This window comes from Myxocyprinus asiaticus, chromosome 27 (assembly GCF_019703515.2).
Source record: "Myxocyprinus asiaticus isolate MX2 ecotype Aquarium Trade chromosome 27, UBuf_Myxa_2, whole genome shotgun sequence".
Classification (NCBI taxonomy): Eukaryota; Metazoa; Chordata; class Actinopteri; order Cypriniformes; family Catostomidae; genus Myxocyprinus; species Myxocyprinus asiaticus.
In genome coordinates this window covers 13,723,918-13,745,560 of record NC_059370.1, presented here as the reverse complement: position 1 = coordinate 13,745,560, position 21,643 = coordinate 13,723,918, and the positions used below count along the sequence as shown (strand labels likewise).

General features: G+C 37.8%; 1 protein-coding gene across 1 annotated transcript in view; it reads right to left on the bottom strand.

Moving 5' to 3' along the window:
* LOC127417563 (relaxin receptor 1-like) overlaps positions 1-20,776 on the bottom strand; it is a 120,406-nt gene extending 99,630 nt beyond the window's left edge. The window contains exons 1-2 of the mRNA XM_051657564.1: positions 20,539-20,776; positions 17,292-17,441 (exon numbers count right to left, since the gene is read on the bottom strand). Coding sequence (XP_051513524.1) covers positions 17,292-17,441; positions 20,539-20,581 — 193 coding nt within the window. The 5' untranslated portion in view covers positions 20,582-20,776. The remainder of the gene's footprint in view (positions 1-17,291; positions 17,442-20,538) is intronic.
* Between the last annotated feature and the right edge of the window lie 867 nt (positions 20,777-21,643).

Below are 21,643 nucleotides of genomic sequence, written 5' to 3'. Positions count from 1 at the left end.
CGCCGACTGTATGACAGGGGAACTCAGCTAAGGGAATTTGCACCGGGAGATAAAGTGCATGTATTGCTTCCCACATCGAGCTCTAAATTACTCGCCAAGTGGCAAGGACCCTTTGAGGTCACACGACGAGTGGGAGATCTCGATTATGAGGTTAAATGAACCGATAGAGGGGACACACGTCAAATATACCACCTCAATCTCCTGAAATTGTGGAGGGAGGCAGTTTCCGTGACGTTGGCTACGGTAGTTCCTGAGAAGGCGGAGCTCGGACCGGAGGTGAGTTCAAAACATAAACAGTTCACCCCAGTCACTTGCGGAGACCACCTCTCACCGAGTCAACTCACGGAGGTTGCTAGGTTGCAACAGAAGTTTGCGGACGTGTTCTCCCCTCTACCGGGACGTACAAACCTCATCCATCACCACATCGAGACCGAGCCGGGGGTCGTGGTACGTAGCCGCCCCTATTGATTACCCGAACACAAGAAGAAAATCGTTCGGGAAGAATTGGATGCAATGCTCGATATGGGGGTAATAGAAGAATCCCACAGCGATTGGTCCAGCCCAGTTGTTTTAGTGCCTAAGAGCGACGGGTCTGTGCGATTCTGTGTGAATTATAGAAAAGTCAACGCGGTGTCTAAATTTGATGCATATCCAATGCCTTGCGTTGATGAGTTGCTCGATCGGTTGGGCACTGCTCGATTTTATTCGACATTGGATTTGACGAAGGGTTATTGGCAGATCCCCTTGACACCAATTTCCCGTGAGAAAACCGCCTTCTCCACACCGTTTGGATTACCCCAATTTGTGACACTTCCGTTCGGTTTGTTTGGAGCTCCGGCTACGTTTCAGCGTCTAATGGACCGAATCCTCAGACCGCATTCAGCTTACGCCGCTGCCTATTTAGATGACATCATCATTTATAGCAATGATTGGCAGCGGCACATGCAACATCTGAGGGCGGTTCTGAGATCGCTGCGCCGAGCGGGACTCACAGCGAACCCAAAAAAGTGTGCGATTGGATGGGTGGGGGTATGGTATCTGGGGTTCCACTTGGGCCACAGGCAGGTGCGTCCCCAAATTGACAAGACAGCGGCGACTGCGACCTGCCCGAGACCCAAGACCAAAAAGGGGGTGAGACAGTTCCTGGGGCTGGCTGGTTATTATAGAAGGTTCGTGCCTAATTATTCGGACGTCACCAGCCCGCTGACTTTTCTCACTAAAAAGGGAGCTCCAGACCCGGTCCAGTGGACGGAGCAGTGTCAGCGGGTGTTCACGCAAGTTAAAGCTGCACTTTGCGGGGGGCTGCTTTTACATTCACCTGACTTCTCTCTCCCTTTTGTTTTACAGACAGATGCTTCAGACAGAGGGCTGGGGGCCGTACTCTCGCAGGTGGTGGAGGGGGTGGAGCGCCCGGTGTTGTACATTAGCCGTAAGCTCTCCTTGAGGGAAACTAAGTACAGCACCGTAGAAAAGGAGTGTCTCGCCATCAAGTGGGCAGTCCTCACTCTCCGATACTACCTGTTGGGGCGGGCCTTCACCCTCTGTTCTGATCACGCCCCACTCCAGTGGCTCCACCGCATGAAAGATACCAATGCCCGGATCACCCGTTGGTACCTGGCTCTTCAGCCGTTTAAGTTCAAGGTGGTCCACAGACCGGGGGCACAGATGGCTGTCGCCGACTTCCTTTCCAGGAATGGGGGGGAGTGGTAGGTAGGCCGGATGCCGCCCCGGCCTGAGTCGGGCGGTGGGGATATGTGGCAGCGGGGGCGTGGTCAAGCATCTCTCCGGAGAGAGAGAAAGCGGTAAGGGTGCTTACACCTGAGTTAAATTATGTCTAACACATGTCTCTAATTTCAGTGAGCACGGAGAGAGCGGCATGAATAGAGCCACACCGCAGGTAGAAGAGAGAGAGAGCCTGGGCATCAGAGACCCGATTGTGGTACTGAAGAGTTTATGTATTTTTAGACTGACTCATTGAACAACGGAAAAGTCCTGCGAGTGTGTATCTGCCATAAAGAGGAAAAAAAAAATATTTACCTGAACCAGGAAATCTGCTTCTCGTCTCCTCCTTCCACTGAGAAGTATTACAATGACATACACATCAAGTCATCAAATTGCAAATGTTTGGAAGCTTCAAGAAATGCCCTCTTTGTATTTATGAGGAAGTTTTTCCAGATATATTTTCAAAGTACAGTACATCAAGCACTTTTTTTTTAATATCAAAGGGAAATTTATTCCTCAGGATATGACCCTAGGGTAAGAAACATATAGTGCAATATGCTGTATAAGTCAAAATATGAGTCAAGTTATCACATGCTTTGAATGTATATTTTTAATTCTTGTGAAGAGCAGACAGAAAACAAAATCTACTGGTGGTATGCCACTGAGTGCGTTTTAGTCCAGTAATATAGATGAAAGTTACAGAATTAAGTCATTGCACTAATAGACAGACATCTCTGTCTAATCTTATAGTTTATCCTCAGCGAGTGTCTGATGGCTGGATACAATCTGACAGAGATCTCCCTCTGGACCCCTCGTTTACCAGTTGACTAAGAGCTGTTAAAAAAATACAGCATAAACACCAACACACACTCATTTCCAAATCTGCTACTACTGAGGAATCACAACTCACACAGTTTACATTTAAAATGTCTTAAAAATGTACTTTGAACTGGAGATGTACAGATTCCATTTTCGAGAAATGTAAATAAAGTAATCTCCGAAACCCCCAGAGATCAACAGCACTGGTAAACACCAAATGCTTGAAGTGATAAAAAGATGTTTGGGAATGTCAACTGTTTGTCAATACATGAGAAACTGAGCATATTCCCACTGATCAACCCAACTTTGAAAGCATTCTTTAAGGTTTGCTGTGGAGAGTGGGGCCACCCTTTTTCATTCTCATTACTCATCAGAAATGATTATTGTCACATTAACATTCTAAATGAATAATGACTGTGTGGAATTCAGTTGTTGTGAAATAATTTTTCTCCTATGCATCTCAGCTCTTGCCAAAGATACAGTGTTATAGTTTACCCATACACAAAAACAGAGAGGTAGAAAAAGATTAAAATATAAACACAAATGCATATACATAGCTAGTCATATTTGCAGTAGTCCAGTGTAGCAATACATTTGACTTGCAACATAAAGTATAGTCCAAATTGCAGCTTATTCTGTCCAACAACAACAACAACAAAAAAAAAATGCCCAACTATAGAAATGGTCTGTCTGACCAACATGATCACATGGGAAGTTGGCATGTGGTTTCTGAGAGTTCCGGTACCATAGGATCGGACAATTTATGCAGACTAACTGACAAGCAGCATCTCCAATCAGACTTTTTTTTTCATCGGCTCAAGAGTGTTTACATTTCCTTGTGGCGCGACTGGAAACAAACCGCGTCAGCAGCATGGAAGAGCGTAGGGCTGCAGGATATGGAGAAAAAATGCAATATGTCATAAATTGTTGTATAATGGGATATTCGATATGCGTTACGATAATCCTATGATGATGTCATCGGAGAGCGCAGAACATCGGATACCACAAAAAATTACAGTGATCACAAACATAGCTGTCTTTTGTTTGAAATTGCATATGACTGCATATAATATTTACAGTTTTACCATTAGCTATGCAGCAGATATTAAAATTCATATTTGGTTATTTATTTATTTTGTAAAAAGCATTTGAATATAAGTTCATTTCACCATATCATGGGATATCATAAAATAGTCACATTTATTTTACAATTAGTTCATTAAATGTGGGACTTTTATTTTGAAAAATATTGTACAGAAGCGCTTGCCATAGACATTCGCGTTGATTTAACGTACCTGTTCTCAGTCCACACTTAACTTGAGACAGAATAATTTCAGAGGACAATCCATTCATTGAAACCCATTCTTTTATATGTCCACTTAGATTCACAGCAGCCAATAAACAAGCCAAGTTTGAGCTTGTATACCGTCATCTGGTCTCATTATTATCAGCACACACAATGTGGAAGCACAGGACAGTGTCAGTTCCTGCTACACATGCACAAATGTAACACGCTCCATCATTTGAGTCAGATATAGATTTTAGAGAAAACTATTTTAGTCTTAGCTTTCAGTTGATGTCACTTTTATCATGGAATTCAAACAATAAATGTTGTTTTGATGCTCTTTAATGCTGTGTGACAGATAGTGATAGCTGCCCATTCAAATGGAGCAGGGCACAAGGCTCTCTCTCTCCAACTAATAGCATGAAAAAAAGAAAAACGTGATTGAACATCAGAGGGTAGGTTGAAAGAGACAGTACAACTTTCTGAAATGTGATATTTCGAGCCCCGAAGCACTTTTGGGATCAGCGCCTGTGCACACAGCACACTGCACATACACACGCTAAGTGACAATCATGCGCCCAGTCTATTTTCTGCTATCTGCGTCTCCATGAATGTTACTTTTTACCTATAATATAATTAATCCGTTACCACAAGCCCTTGTGATATGCATATGGCGATATGTACATTTGCACTGTTTCGATAAATCCAATATATCGTGCAGCCCTAAAAGACAGAAGTTTGGATCCTGCATTAAAACCAGGAAGTAATTGCATTTGCATAATCAATGATGAGTGCGATTCGGAGGTTGCAATTTTTCCACTCATATTACATTTCTACTCCACTGATGGTTGTGTTTAGGTTTGTGGTTTGGGTTGGGGGGTACAGTTTATAAAATATGCATTCATCTTCACTGTATTACATCCTGTACTGCAGAAAACAACTCACAACTCACTTTGGCACCCTTCAATAGACATTACACCAAGAAAATGGAGCCCCAACAACACTTACCTCTTAGGCCACTGGAGGCAGTATTTGGATTTCAGTAAGCACAGACTGATTTTAGCTAAAGAAAAGTCAACCTACTGTTTCCGATTTCACTGTGAGATCAGTCTGGTCTGACTGACATCCAATCTTTAAAAGAAAAGAAAAGAAAAGAAAGTGCTGGGAAATTGTTACCAGCCTTTTCCCCCTACAGAAGCTAAAAGTGTTTAAAATGTTCATGGTGTCATGTCTAGATGCAGGTGAACATTTATATAGGTAACAAATTAATCATCACTATCTTGCATTAAACTCTCAATGATCTTTGAACATGTTTATTACAAATTTGAATCTTAATATAAACAAAAAGGTCTTTCTTTACATATATGACAGGAGCTTTGATACATAATTTATCAAAAATATCTCAAATTCAAAAAAGCTGTGGGTGAGCGAACCAGCCACTTGTAAAAAGGAGAGTTTGTGAACATGAAAATATTTCAAAGGTTCCTGGTGTTACAATTTTAAAACAAGAACAACGTATGCCTCTGTGCCCACTGAACTGATTAAGTCATGATTAATTCATTAAAAGTTAGATTATATCAGTTCAACAATTTTAGATAACATATCCAAAGAATGGGAGGGCAGCAGATGTGGCACTGGCCTGAAATTGGCTGGAAGACCTCATAGGAAAAACAGGTTTCTGCTTAAACAATTGATGTTGGTATCTGAGCAGAGTTTGCACCTTGTGGTTCTTGCACCAAAGCACTACACTGAAAATAACTGTGGGTCTGGTTCTTTTTGTCAAAATAACGTACTTTTTGTGAAGAGCTGTGATATCCACTCTGTTGTCTTTGCAATAGCACTTTGATCATTCTCTACTGATAACAACTCAATCAAAAAATTTGCCCATAAATTTCTAGACCATTGAGACACCCATTTTGGTATTATACGTTGATAGTGGTTGAGCCAAGTTCTATTGTCCTTGCACTGTAATAAGACACAATTACTTATTAAATTATTCAATTGTTTAATCATGCATTCATTCACTTATTTAAAATACTGTTACAATTTTTGTTACTTTAGCTAAACAAAGTTAACCCATTCAATCCCACATTTTCCCCTGCAAAGTGGGTACATGTATTTTACTCCTTGGATAGCTCAATGAAACAAACTGCATGCCGCCCTTTTCTAAAAGAGTTTAATTAAAGAGTTGATGTGAAGGTATGTGCTTTATTATTGTTCACAATTGCAGCCAGTGGAAAACTACATAATCAAATATTGCACAGACCCAATAGAAAATCGCAAACAATAAAGTATCAGAATCAGCATCAGAATTGACTATTGCCAAGCAAGTTTTCACATACAAGGAATTTGCTTTGGTGTTTGATGCATACAATAACAATAAACAATAAACATAGTAAGATAAATAATAAACTATATTTAAGACACAATACATATAGAAAAAGTAAACTGACTGGTTTTAATAAAGGAGCTGTACAGTTGTGCAAAATATGTGCAGTTGTGCAGGGATGTGCAAAATATGTGCAGAATATGAACCATAGAATGTGCAAATGTATCAATTTAATTATATTTGTTTTATTAACAGGCAATTGTGAGGGAAAAAAAATGATATGCCTTGAATAAATGCATATTTTCTTTTTAATTTAACATGGTTTCATTTATTGTAACAGTACTATGAAATCTGCAATGTTATAATGGAACTCAATCAGTTACCTCTTAAAAAAATTAGAAAACAAATAGAAAGGTCAAAACGAGGGGGGCCCGACAGATGCTTTGCACTGGGACCCATAATATCACTGGTGAGTATTATTTATATTTTTAAGCCAGAGCCATCTTATTAAAGGGATAGTTTACCCAAAAATGAAACTTCTCTAATCATTTACTCACCCTCATGCCATCTCAGATGTGTATGACTTTCTTTCTTCTGCTGAACACAAACAAAGATTTTTAGAAGAATATTTCAGCTCTGTTGGTCCATTCAATGCAAGTGAATGGGTGCCAAAATTTTGAAGCTCCAAAATACACATAAGGGCAACATAAATGTACTCCAGAGTTTTAATCGATATCTTCAGAAGCTATATAAAGATGTGGGTGAGAAACAGATTGATATTTAAGTCCTTTTTTTTTTTTTTTTTTTTTTTTTTTTACTATAAATTATCTTCCCTGCTCATTCAATTTCCACTTCAGTTTCCCTTTCTCATTCTTCTTCTTCTGTTTTTGGTGATTCTCACCCACACTTATATCGTGTCTGAACATATGGATTTAAATCATATAGTCATATAGATTACTTTTATGCTGCCTTTATGTGGATTTTTGAGCTTCAAAATGTTGGCACCCATTCATTTGCAGTGTGAGGAACCAAATATTGCTGAAATATTGTTCTAAAAATCTTAATTTGTGTTCTGCAGAAGAAAGAAAGTCATACACATCTGGGATGCCAGGAAGGTGAGTAAATGATGAGAAAATGTACATTTTTGGGTGAACTATCCCTTTAATAAATCAATAATAGATACTTTTAACATTATCTGTGCTAAATATGGTAGTTTTATGTGTATTATGGCAGGTTTTACTTGCTATCATGCTTCATATTTAACACAAAGTTTTGAACTACAAATGAAAGTGCAGTCTATATTTCAGGCTAATATTTTTACATGGGTGGTGCAAATAGTCACATGACCAGAACCATTTAATTCCACTTTGCCCCTCTGAAAGTATATAAAGTGCAATTAAATTGCTCATGTCATGTGACTGTTTGCACCACCCATGTAAATATATTCACATAAAATCAAGATCAGGGCCTCGTTTCACAATAACGATCGATCTTAGCGGTTAAGAGAGTTTTTTACGAGCGATTTTATAAACGTACGTTATATTTTACGTGTTTCCCAAAACTGCACTTAACATGAACGAGTGAGGACACACTTTTAAGTGCGACAGTGCTGAAATTTAAATGGATAGGGCTGCACTTCATTGTAACTTTATTATATTTGTGCGTAACTGTACAATCATTTGTAATTTACCTTGCTAATATTTTCTTAAACATTCAACCTACTTAACTACATATTTAAATATTGTTATACAATAATTTTGTGCAGAACGATTTATTCCTTTTACACAATTTGCTTCCATAATCAGGCGTGCATGTGTAATATTTCATTTTCACACATTTCTCTCGATATGGATTCTCTTGAATCCAGGATTAGTGAAGACAATGGAGGCCCTGTGTATGATTCTGCTAATAACAAGCATTCATTGAATATTACAAGGTTCACCATGTTATCACGCAGCTCAAAAAAAGGAGACGTTTAGAAGATGCGCTTTAGGGACATTCGCCAATAAAGCAGAGATCTGCTCTTTACTCCCAAAACTGATAACGGTGACAGCAATGCTGCATGTGAGGTGCTACACAACTTGACGTGCTGGCGAGAGCGCCTTTGGGCATCAGATGGGATAGGAAGAGTTGACAAGGATTAGCCAATATACACCGATCAGCCACAACATTAAAACCACCTGCCAAATATTGTGTAGGTCACCCTCATGCCACCAAAACAGTGCCAACCCACATCTCACAACAGCATTCTGAGATGCTATTCTTCTCATCACAATTGTACAGAACGGTTATCTATTTATAATTATCTGAGTTACCGTAGACTTTGTCAGTTTGAACCAGTCTGGCCATTCTCTGTTGTTCTCTCTCATCAACAAGGCATTTCCGTCCACAGTACTGCCGCTCACTGGATGTTTTTTGTTTTTGGCACCATTCGGAGTAAATTCTAGAGACTGTTGTGTGTGCAAATCCCAGGAGATCAGCAGTTACAGAAACACTCAAACCAGCCCATCTGGCACCAACTATCATGCCACGCTCCAAATCACTGAGATAACATTTTTTTCCCCATTCTGATGGTTGATGTGAACATTAACTGAAGCTCCTGACCCGTATCTGCATGATATTATGCACTGCACTGCTGCCACATGATTGGCTGATTAGATAATCGCATGGATGATTGTTGGTGCCAGATGGGCTGGTTTGAGTATTTCTGTAACTGCTGATTTCTTGGGATTTTCACACACAACAGTTTCTAGAATTTACACAGAATGGTGCCAAAAACAAAAAACATCCAGTGAGCGGCAGTTCTGCAGATGGAAATGCCTTGTTGATGACAGAGGTCAGCAGACAATGGCCAGACTGGTTCGAACTGACAAAGTCTATGGTAACTCAGATAACCGCTCTGTACAATTGTGGTGAGAAGAATCTCAGAATGGTATTCTGAGATGCGGGTTGGCACTGTTTTGGTGGCACAAGGGTGACCTACACAATATTAGGCAGGTGGTTTTAATGCTGTGGCTGATCAGTGTATACAGACGATTTTTATGCAGTTATTGACTTTTTTCTTCTCTCTCTGATTTTAATTTATACAGTTGTCTGCATCAGTCTTGCCATGATACAATGTTTAAATTGTATCAGGTGTAATTTTGCATTTGTCCTGCAGGTGTCTGCATAAGTCTATGTGCTTACGATGCTCTTAGTGCTGTATGAGTACTCCAGAGCACTCGTAAATCTAAGAGCATTTTCAAGTACTACTTGTACTTGAAAAAATCGCAAGATGGATTCTATGATCTACTTAGGCTTACGATGCTTTTGGGAAATGAGGCTCTGCACTTTAATTTATAGTTCAAAACTTTGTGTAAAATATATCAACATATCTTTTTTGTTTTTTCAATCTCATTTTCGGTCTCACAGGTAACTGGTGGGATTAAATGGTTTAATGCTGCTTCAAGTGTAGGTCAAGTTTTGTCATTTTAAGCATGCATCTCATTATTTATAAACCACTGCACACATTTAAGAATACTGAGAGTAAAGGTCACAGTTTTATAAAACTTTAAGCACTGTGTTTACATACACATGCATTTTCTATTAATATTTTTGCTTTATGAATACATAAATATATTTAACATGCTTTAAATATGTAAAACATGCATATTTCATGAAGATATGCTGCACATTCATAAGCAACTATCACACAGCATGAAAAAACAGAGCAATGTTGAAAGCTAGGAGGTCTAAAATTCCTGGAAAAAGCTATCCGTTAACAGTGGCATTCATCTTAACACTCGGCTGCCACATGCAGCCCTGGAAATATGCAATCTGGATTCTGCCATTTGTGCTTTATTAGCACTCTGTTATAGAAACAAATTTGAGCCAATTGCCTAAGCCGTAAAAGCCATATGATGTTCAATGATCAAACATCAGGTGAAACTTCTTGCCATATTTTGTCAGAATACATGGCTTCTTTTGAATGGCCATCAATGAAGAAAACACATATTGCCTGCATAAAGGTGACAGCATTTACCAGTACCAGCTGGTAACTTCTGAAAGTAACTAGCTACACCTTGATGTTCTGGTTGAAAGTACCATAGAGTCACTGTGTTTCCCATTTTCAGGAAGGTCAACAAACAAATGGCTTACTTGTATTTGCACTTTAAACTAGGATGAGAAAGTATTTTTACATTGAAAAAAAGTACACACATTGTAGAGTGGCCCAATTTGACAATAAAGGGGAGCCGGAGACGCCAGTTTGAGAGAGAGACACGCACGCAGCCATGCTGCATGTGTGTGTGTGTTTGTTTGTGTTTGTTTTATATTGAGTTTTACATTAAACTTTATGTTGACTTTTCAGCCGGTTCCTGCCTCCTCCTTTCCCATCCTTAAACTGTTACAGTGGTGCTGAAACCTGGGAGGGAGGAGGGATGCACTGCTGCAGAGTCCTTGCCGCTGTGGCACTGAATCAGCTGATCGGCGGGATCTGTTCTATCACCATCCACACAAACAACTGAGATGTCTCCTCCTCACTCCATGTATCTCTAGGGATGAACTAGGGATGGCCCAATGTATAAAGCCTCTTAGAGTAAAATTTTAGTCTTAAGTGTGTCAAAATTCTAAGAATGACGCAATTTTACTCTTATTCCTGGACTTAAGAATAAGTGCGATTCATAAAGGTTCATAAGTGTTAAGACTTGGCCTCAGGTTCTAAATTGTTTAAGAGTGCTGGAGAGGTATCCTAACCTAGTTAGGAGTAGCACAATGACTGTGTTCAATGGGCACAACACACTCTACAACAAAGGAACAATGTGTTGGGACTTGTGACAGTGGAAATTGGTCAAATGTGTTTCGTAGCTAAGCAAAATATAATTTTTTTTTAATTGCAGCACATTTTTTTCATTTAATGAATACACTGAAACGCGTTGTGAATTAAGCATTTGAAATATTTGATGGGTGACCTGTCTAAGCTTTCAGAGGGCGCAACAACTAATGAATAAAATCTAAATATCACTAAAATGGTAAAAAAAAAAAATCAATGTTGAAAATAATCTACAATGAATTCAATTGATTACTTGAAGATACATGCACTTGCATGACAAACCTCCATCTGTGACGCCATTTTACAGTAGTGAAAACATATTTCGATAGGAAAAAAAGACATTTGAAAAATGGTACAGAGCTGCATCTGAAAAGAACACAAACCCAAGCATTGTATACAAACAGTTTGGTTTATTATCATTTCATTTTGTGATTTAAATTGTCCTTCTATTTATATTTATTTGATTTATATTTATATTGCAAGATTTTGCATTTGGATTTTTTGTAGCCATCAATTTGACATAATTCGGCAAAATGTGAAATATCACACATGATCTTTATGGTTATGCCTTCAGATGATTGGTATATGACGTATTAGTGGCATTTTTATGACATTTTTTTAAATTTAAAGTCTCACTATCATCAACTGCCATTGTACTGAATAAAATAGACCGGAATGTTCATTTAAAAATATTGATAAATTCTCAAGCTCCTTTGCACCCATGGGAACAGAAACAAAGGCCTGGGTCAAAAGGAGCAGCTATTCCCCCTTATAAGTAGCCCTGGCTATACAAATTTAAAACTATACTAAAGGAAAATTATATTGGTTAGATCATTTTTAATGAAAAATGTTTGAGTTTATATTGAAATTTCTGATTCTTGATCGCAGACTTTTGTATCTTGGTAAATCAGAGCATAGTTTTAGACATTGTTGAGATATCTTCTGAAACTCTAAAGAAGAGATTACTGGGGTCTTTTTCTCAGGAAAAAATTCTGAGAAGCGGGAGACATTGGTAAAGGTTTCCATTTAATCTCACTGCTGATACTGTATCTCTATAATTCATGTTGTCTCTTTAATATGCCAGTTGTTTCTCCCAGACAGCAATAAAATTAAATGGAGAGGAAATGGAGACTTTTGCTTATGTCTCCCGCTTCTCAGAATTTTATTCATCATTATAAAAGCAGTCCATACAACTTCTGCGTCACATTCAAAGTCTTCTAAAGACATACCCAAAATTTAACAACCCAAAATTTTTACAAATTTTCAGTGAAAATCTTGACGTATGTTGTGCGTTCATGAGTGCTATGAGAGAAGCTCATTGACAGTGGCTTGCATTTTCATGCAAGAACTTGCATCATGTAGCTCTAAAAACAATGCAAGTTCTCACATGAACACATGCTACTGTGAGCAATCTTCTCTTATGCACTCATGAACATACAACGGATATAAAGAGTATCACTAAAAAAGGACTTACATTTCCTATACTTCTGTCTTTCGGATGAGACGTTAAACTGAGGTCCTGACTCTCTGTGGTCATTACAAATCCCAGGGCACTTCTTGTAAAAGAGTAGGGGTGTAACCCCGGTGTCCTGGCCAAATTCCCCCCATTGGCCCATCATCAATCATGTCCTCCCAATAATTCCCATCTATTAATTTGATGTATCTCTCTACTCTCTAATTTCCACTAATAGTTGGTGTGTGGTGAGCGTACTGGCGCACTATGGCTGCCGTTGCATCATCCAGGTGGATGCTGCACACTGGTGGTAGTTGAGGAAAGTCCCCTGTTCACTATGTAAAGCGCTTTGAGTGTAGTGTCAGAAAAGCCCTAATTAGGTGTAACGTTCATTCATTCATATTGTGTATTTTCAGAAGACTTGGAATATGATCCATAAGATGCATGCAATACTTTATGATAATTTTGAGTCTTTTATAAACCTTTAAATTGAGTCCTTATCACCTGCCATTGTATTAAATGGATGGAGCATTTTGTATGGTTTGTACCGGGCCCAATAATTTCTATCTGCTGCCCTTAGTTTAGCCGTACTTGTTGCTCATTGCTGCATTCACCATAATCTGCTTCTGAACCCTGAAGGCATACTTGCAGCCAAATAAACCTATGAGACTACACAAAAGTTAGTCTGCTGAATAGCTGAATTTAATGTTTTGTTCATTTGATACTGTAAAACTCATTATCAGAACTGCATTGCAAAGTCTTGTGAGATATTTCAGATTCACAGGATTACTAACGGATAATCCAACCTCCAAACAACACAGTCCCAGTCTGATCTCCAGATAACAAAACAAACACATTGTATCACATTGTTGAAAACAATTCACAAGGGCTAAAGGAAGTTTACTAGAACAAGAAAAGTCACACAAAAGTCAATATATATCCAGTGGGGTCCATAAATCTAAAAACTGTTTTTAAAAAAATTAAACCTTTAAATAATAAAAAAGTTGAAGATGCTTTTTGGAGCATTCTCAAGTCATGCTGAGACAACATGGCTCATGTTGTAGTTAAAGCAAAAAGGGGACAAGTATATAAATCAATTGTGTTAAATTAGAAACTATGGTCTCACTTTTGGACACCACTGAATCACTCTGAAATGAGAGAAAGAGCTTTCATTCAACACAAAAGATGATTTTGAACAAACTGAACCACCACCATTATGCATGATTGTCTAAGCTACAGTGTGATATATTCTGTTGCTAAGATTAAGCCAAGGCTAAATCAAAGCTATGTGCCATTACCAAAGACAAAATTTGTATGAGCCCATTGATGGACCCTCTGTTCCTGAGGGACTTGGATAGTACAATCTGACAAAGCTCTTGAGGTTCAAAGCGCTCATGGCAAAAAAGACAAATGGCTTTCTATGTGGTATCACCCCGAGTCAAAAAGTGGTCATGTCCATGTCTTTCATCCACATGAGAGAGGGAATGAGAGAATGAGATTGACTGCGGGTGGGCCCGCATCTTACTTCAGTTTTATATAGAGGTTCAACTGTTTATCCAAAACTTCATTTTCTGTCAAATCTCAAAAGCAATTTTTCTTCTCTTTCTAGTTACAAAATATACTTTTAAGATCTTTCAAGGGCTCAAGAACAGCTTATCATTTAGTTCACCTGGTCTTTCATCTTTATCCAACTTTCAGAGGAACAGCAACAGCGAGATCATCAGTCTTCATGCCAGATGCTGAGCCAGGCCTCGTACCTACTGTTAACTCCGATATCAGACAGTGACCTTTCTGGCTATGAAAAGGCTTTGATAACTATGTTGTGACAATGGGAATGTGATAAGAAAGGTAAGAGTGGAATCTCAAATGCTCGAAATACCAATCTTGGGGGTTTGTATAGTATTAGAGGTTGCTACAGGATATTTCACCTCCTGTCTATCCTGTTCTGCCTGGCTCAACTCACAAGGCTAAGTAATTGTCTTAAGATATTATGTACATTGTGACATTTCCCTTAACCCTGACCTTTTACAGTCTGTTGCTGACACGGGGCCTTTTAATCTTCCCCCGTTTTCCGGCATACAAAGGACGCAAAAGCGAGCAAGACAAGGTTAAACACGGTGAGTAACGCTGGAGGGAACAAATGTTGACACTCAAGATTGAGCTTGATACAGTTGTGATGACAGACCGGGTGAGAGTTGCCAAATGGCTACACATGCAATGTTTCTGACAAGAATGACATTATCAAAACTGCCTACTTAATTTCTGGAGCAGAGGTCTTCAAACTGGGGTCTGCAGACCCCCAAGGAACCATCAAGGGTGTCAGTGGATTTTTTTTATTTTTTATTTATTTTATTTTTTTTACAAAATGTATTTTAATAATTAGAAATAAAAACAAATCTGCATGTATTTTTGTGGGGAAAAAATGTTTAAGTGTTCTTCTCTTGCCAAAACACAATGTACATATGTTCAAAAATAGTTTGTATTTGCATTGTATTATTCCAGGGAGCTTTTCATTGCCAGTGCTGTTAATTTGCTTATTTGTATGCCACTATCTTCTTTAAAGCTGCTTAGGAACAATATTTATTTATAAAAGTGCTATACAAATGAAAGTTTTAATTGAATTTAAAGTGTTTCTCTAATATTCTATAATTGGATTGAAAAAAATTATCCAGATAATATTTATGTAATTTGGCTTTGGTGCACTGACAAATAAAAGCCAGTTATTAAGTTTTGGAAACAAAATTTTGTCTTTATAGTGGGATCAGACGTACTGTTTTTCACACAGTGTAAATGGGTTTCATATATTAAAATTTGAGTCACTAGGCATGCACCGAGATTCTGGGCCGATACCGATAAACGTTAATTTTACTTCTTTGCCTTTTAACCCTTTAAACTGATGCTGCTAGGTAATTAATTACAAACGATTCATTAGAAAAAAATAGATGTTGTTTAAAAGCTTTGAATCTGGACTTCATAATCTGATTAACTCTTATCTGCTGTTATTTAAGGTTTGACGGATGTAACGTATACACGAAATGTGTCAATATTACAGATGTACAGCATGCTAATGTAAATGAGAAATAAATGTTATCGTGTCCGTTTATATGAATATTTACGATAAACCTGATAAATGACTAAACAGAGAGAGAATAAATTCAAACAAATGTAATAATGAATATTAAATTAACAACATGTAACAAACATTAAACAACAAAACACACAATGCAAACACAAATCTGTGTATGTGTAATATTTATACCTGTGTCTTGAGTGCAATAGGTGTGTGTGTGTGTGTGTGTGTGTGTGTGTGTGTGTAGTTTAGGGGTAGGGTTAGCAGATAGAATCTATAGTTCGTACAGTATAAAAATCATTATGGCTATGGAGAGCCCTCATAAGGATAGCTGCACCAACATGTGTGTGTTTGTGTGTGTGTGTGTGTGTTATGTGTGTGGTCACATGCGCACACTCAAACTTATAGAAGCACGCCACAGTGCTCATCGGTGACAGTTTTTTGTAACGTTGGAAATTTCAAAAAGCACATTAGTTCAGTCACAAACCTCACTCTGTGTTTGGGCTTGTTTCGAAATAATAAGTGAAAACATGGCAATGATTGCCCCTAAGTAGCATACATATATGTTTTTGTCATGTTTTCACTCATTACTTCATGAAACATGAACAGAATTTGGACGAATGGCATGTCAAAACAAGCCCCAGAAAAAAAGAAAAAATGTTTTTACATAATAATGATTAAAAATAATACTTTTATTTATTTAATAATAAATAAAAAATTATTTAATAATATAAAATAATAATATTAGGTCACACACTAATGCTTGAAACTGGCCACCAATATATCAGCCACTAATGTCATGCACCCCTATTTCTAGCGACATTTTGTCCCGGAAACACATTTTGAGTTTTATGCACTGAATTAAAAAGGAAAGCGTTTAAATGATTATATCAGCCAACATTTAAATTATGATATCTCAAAAATGGTTTGAAGAAGAAACATAATAATTGTATTGTTAGAAAGCTGAGACTTTCCTTTTACTTTAGAGCACAATGTGTTTCTGGGTCAAATGGACTCTAAATGATGGAGCAGGTCACAAAAATATAGGTGCTCTAAGACTATTTTACTGTAACACATTGTGACATGCTCGAGTAATTGATCACTGAGGCCTCAATGAGAAATGACAACACATTTAGTCAGTGTCCCCTCCCAAGACAAACAGCACTGTGTTTTTCTCTTGTAAATAAATAATTGGCTGTTAGTCGTTATCAAGGCAGTAATCCTCGATTTTGAGGTGGCAGGATCATAAAAAACTTAATCGGTTCTTCAGTGGTTCTCTCTCAGCTGATACCTCTGTGCTCGGGGTTGGAGCTCTAAACCCACATTAAACCATCCTGTTTAACTGCTATTTTTTTTTTATTTATTTATTTATTTTTTTTTTTTGTGAGATTGATGAACTGCAAAATGAAATATGACAACACTTTGTATAACTGAGAATTACAGATAGATAGCAGGGCTTTGTGTTAATTTGATTGAATATTATCATTAGACAATATTTAGCAGTGGGAGTGAACACAACTGGCACTCTGTTGCACCTAACAGAGAGAGAATGCAAAAAGAGAGAAGGGTGGAGAAAAGAAGCAGACAGAGAAAGCAAGAAAGCAAATCTAACTATATTATCATTGGCTCATAATGTGTGTTCCCTATGTCAGTGCTCATATGCATATTTTATGACTATCCATCAAAAAACGAGACAACGTAAAAGACAAAGCAAGTGAAAAGTAGAACACTGAAGAACCAGAGAGAAAAACGGAGGAAGTCTGGGGAAAGACTCAAGAGAGAGATGGAGGAACCTGAACTAACCACAGTTCTCCTCGTCTGCCTGATTCCCACAGTCATCCATGCCATTGCAGTGTAGCAGCTGAGGAAGGCAGGTGCTGAGGTTACCACAGGGGAAGTAGCCCAGCGGGCAGTGTGCCCGATCCTCTGATACATTAAACATGGTCAGCACCACTTCAGAAGAGACAGAGACAAGTGAAAAGAAAGAAACTGAGCATTATATTCAGTCTCAGGATACATTGTTGCCACAGTTCTATTTCATGTGTACTGTTTCTAGGGCTTTGAGGCATGTATACCTTTCCTATTACTGTTATTATTGCTCCATAAGGCTCAAATATAGTAAACTGTAGACACATTTTGAGCAATACTCAAAAACATTGTTATGTTGAAAGAGTCTTTTAATGTTCTGCTTAAAAGTCAATGTAATAAATGCCCAAGAGAAATGCATTGTAGCGTTTCATAATGCAAAAAGTGTGAAATTATAGAATGTACCGATTAATCAAATTAATCAGTTTGAATGAAAAGGAACTGCAGGTTAAACTCTATTTTGACCAGTACGACTGATGGCCTCTGCATAAGAGCATTTGTCATAATGTCAGACTAATTTCAAGCATGATCAAGAAAATGACAACGAAAGGTAAATAACAGTAGCCTACACGTGTTGATGCATGTATGCATATAATACATCAAACAGTAGGATTTTTTACCCACCACTTAATTTCTTTCAGTACCATGTCTCTGTGGTTATACAAATCACCTTGAAACACAATAAAGTATGCTGAAAATGACCGCTCTAAGAATTAACAAATAGCCCTGAGCAATAGCTATACACTGAAACTGTTCTCATGACTGATAAAAACCTTAGAAACTTCTTATTATTCTCCGCTCAATATTTCATCAGTATTGTTCTGTATGACTGTTGAAATTACGGTGAGTCATTCTCAAGGCACCCTATAGGTCTATGAATAAACAGCCCAACTGTACATTAAATTTGCATTTGCAGGTTGTTCACTTAATTAAAATGAATTAAAGCAACACAATTCTAGAACATTTAGTCTTAAATTAATTACGTTAAATTCAATTACATTTGTACAATTTAAGCTTACTTAATCCATTTGAGTAAAGTCTACATGAATATTTTTTGTAGCATTGATGAAACTGGCCAGGGGATTTCCATTTCCCAGCATGCTTTGCAGGGGACTGGTCGGTGTGAACAAATGTTGAAACTAAGTGTTATTTTATACATTTTTGAGCAAGATAAGAACAGGATGAGCTTTGTTCATGTTTACTGTTCTGTTTTATCATTTTTAAAAGTAATTTTTTTTTGGCTGGAGTTTGGGGGTTACCATTGTGTTGAAGACTGGTGCTTGTGCTTTGGATGAGGATGGACTTACACTTTCAAATGATGTTTGATCTGAATGCTGCTTAGCTCTATAAGCAGTTGCTGTCAAACTGACAGTGCAATAGTTTCATTGTCCTTACAGCTGTTCACCTGGCATATACTAACGATAAAAAAACAAGTCAATTTGAGCAAAAATAAGACAATTAATTAAATAAACCTTAGTAAATTTATAAAATTTGAAACTGAATTAATTAGAAGTAACTTCATTAAATTGCTTGTAAAAACTTTAAGTATTGTAAAGGTAATGAATTAGTTTTTTGAGTAGTAGTTGCAGTCAACATGAAGAATTGCCATAGTGTTGCAAAAAACTTGGGAGCTGAAAGAGTAGGGCTATTTGCCATGGAGCAGCAGTATTATTAAAATATCTATTAAAATATCAAGCTGATAAATAAAAAAAAATGTGCAGTTTTTAAATTGTTTCACTGTTTGAGTCGAAAAAGTCTGTAACAGTATGTCACAGTAATCAACATGATTATAAAATCGGGCTGGAGCAGAATGATCTTAATCAGATCTCAATTAAGATTTTTTGAGAGATACTATAATAAGGTACACTCCTCTTTGAAGAGGCTGACCAGGGGTGTAGATACCCCCTCCCCCCCCAATGGAAACATGAAAATTCTTCATACTTTAACCCCCCTCAACGCCCTTGGGCCTGACAAGAGAAAATCAGAAATCCTCATGCTGCTTTAGATGTTTTGAGTGTCTTAAGTTATTCCGTGTTGTATTCTTTTTTATTTATTTATTTATTTTATTCATTATTCAATGCCTTCTCTACAGCATATGGTCAAACCTAAATAAATCCATAGGCTACTGCCATGATACAGTGCATAGCTTTCTTATATCATCAGTTCTATATGCAAACCACCCAACTGTCTGCTCTATTCGCTCTCTTACCTTTATCGCTCATCTAGGCAGGATCGAAGAAGAGATCACTTTGATGACCACAGTTTCATTGCATTTGTAACAAGTGATGCTTGGATCTAGAAATAGACTTTTATCTGCTTTTGAGTGCGTCTAATGAAAATCTCCCACCATAAGAGGTACAAATCGGAGAGCACAGAGACAATCAATATGAGAAATAAACTGTGATTATTTTGTTGTTGTAATTATTATGAGATAGTCAATAAAGCGTGTTATGGAATTCATTATTTGTGAGTGATATAAACCTAGCCTCCAAGGTAGATTAAAAAAAAAAAAAAAAAAAAAAAAAAGCAACATTATTTGAATCTTTTAAATTAGATTTCAGCTGGATAGGCGCTCATAAAAGCAATGTTGCATTAAAAAAAAAAAAAAAAAAAAAAAAAGCGCTGACTGCGTAGAAGGGCAGTGTTTCAAAACGTAATCAGACTGGGCATTAGGCTTTAGGCGCCTCTTTGGGGCATCACATGCGCGTTCATAGAGGTCATCACAGTACACTTGTTATCGTTTAATGGCTGAAAATTCAAAAGATAACAACAGAACTAGGCTAATCGGTATTTGTGAAAAGCAATGAAAATAAATTGCAAGCAGTTTACATGGTAATAATAATAATAACAATAATAATAATAATAATGGTAATAATAATAATAAAAATATACCGAGCTTCTAAGCGTGTCACTGCTGTGTAAGGGGCCGTTCAGAGCTAACGCGTTATTACAGAATGACACGTATTTAAATGTTAAAGTTCTTTTTATCTTAAGACGGCGTCTAAAATACGTGGGCGAGTCGAGGCGCGACGGTCAAAGGCGTCCGCAAAAACGCGTTCGGTGTGAATGGCCCCTAAACTGTTCACAGTCAAATCTGACTTGTGTCAATTAAATTGTGAAATCAAGACCGCTTTCCCCACTAGAATGAATGAGGGAAAACTACAGTTGATGCAGAATAACTCACCCGACACTCCGCACATCAGGATGGTGGCGATGTGAACTTGCATGGTAACGGCGACTGAGAATGTGATAAGCAATAGCGATCCGACAACAGTTCAAACCCCTTTTCGCTCACTCTACCGCTGACTGATAAGAACAGAAAGAGCCGCGTAGTTCCTACGAAAAAGAAAGTTGGGCAAGATACATGAACAGGACAGGTCAGACCGCTCCGTGACTTGCGAGGAATCTAAACCGCAGCCGAATCAGTAGCGCGACGCGGTAATGTTCAGTGCGCTCCACCGCGCAACCGGGGGATGTACCGCAAAGATAGTGCAGGCGCACACATGCTCAGACACTAAGGGGAGGGGGTTTTGCAAGTAACTGGTTCTTTGAAAACTAAAGTTGAAAAGTGTATGGGTACGGTTTCATAGATCTGGGCTGGAAAGGTTGTGAGCCTACCGTATTCAAGCCCCAGAAGGGTTGATTCATATGCAACCACAGTTGAGCCCCTGAGCAAGCACTTAAAGGAATCATTTTATTTGATCTATTGAAGCAGACGAGGTTGGTTTACTATAAAGACACACAGGAACTTTCCGAACTCAAAACGTCATGCACAGTCCAAAAAGGGCATTTATTGAAATGTAGCTGCAAGAAGAACTTACTCTGAACTTCAGTAACTTTCTGATGTCAGACAAATCAATGCATGACAGGTCCACGTGCCAGCCCAGACGTGGTGAGGTAATGGTGACGTTTAATATTCCTAAACACAAAAATAACGGAAACACCTTACCATAAGGTTCCATTCATTACCATTGGTTAATGCATTACGAATCATGAACAAACAATTAACAATATAATTTTTACAGCATTTATGAATCTTTATGTTAGTTAATAAAAATACAATTATTCATTGTAAGTTCATGTTAGTTCATAGTGCATTAACTAATGTTAACATATACAACTTTGATTTTAAAAATGTATTAGTATATGTTGAAATTAATATTCAACATGCTTAATAAGTATTATTCATTGTAAGTTCATGTTAACTAATGTTGTGAACTGATGTTAACAGATGGAACCGTATTGTAAAGTGTTACCAAAATGACTAATGAAAAGGGTTAAATGTGGGA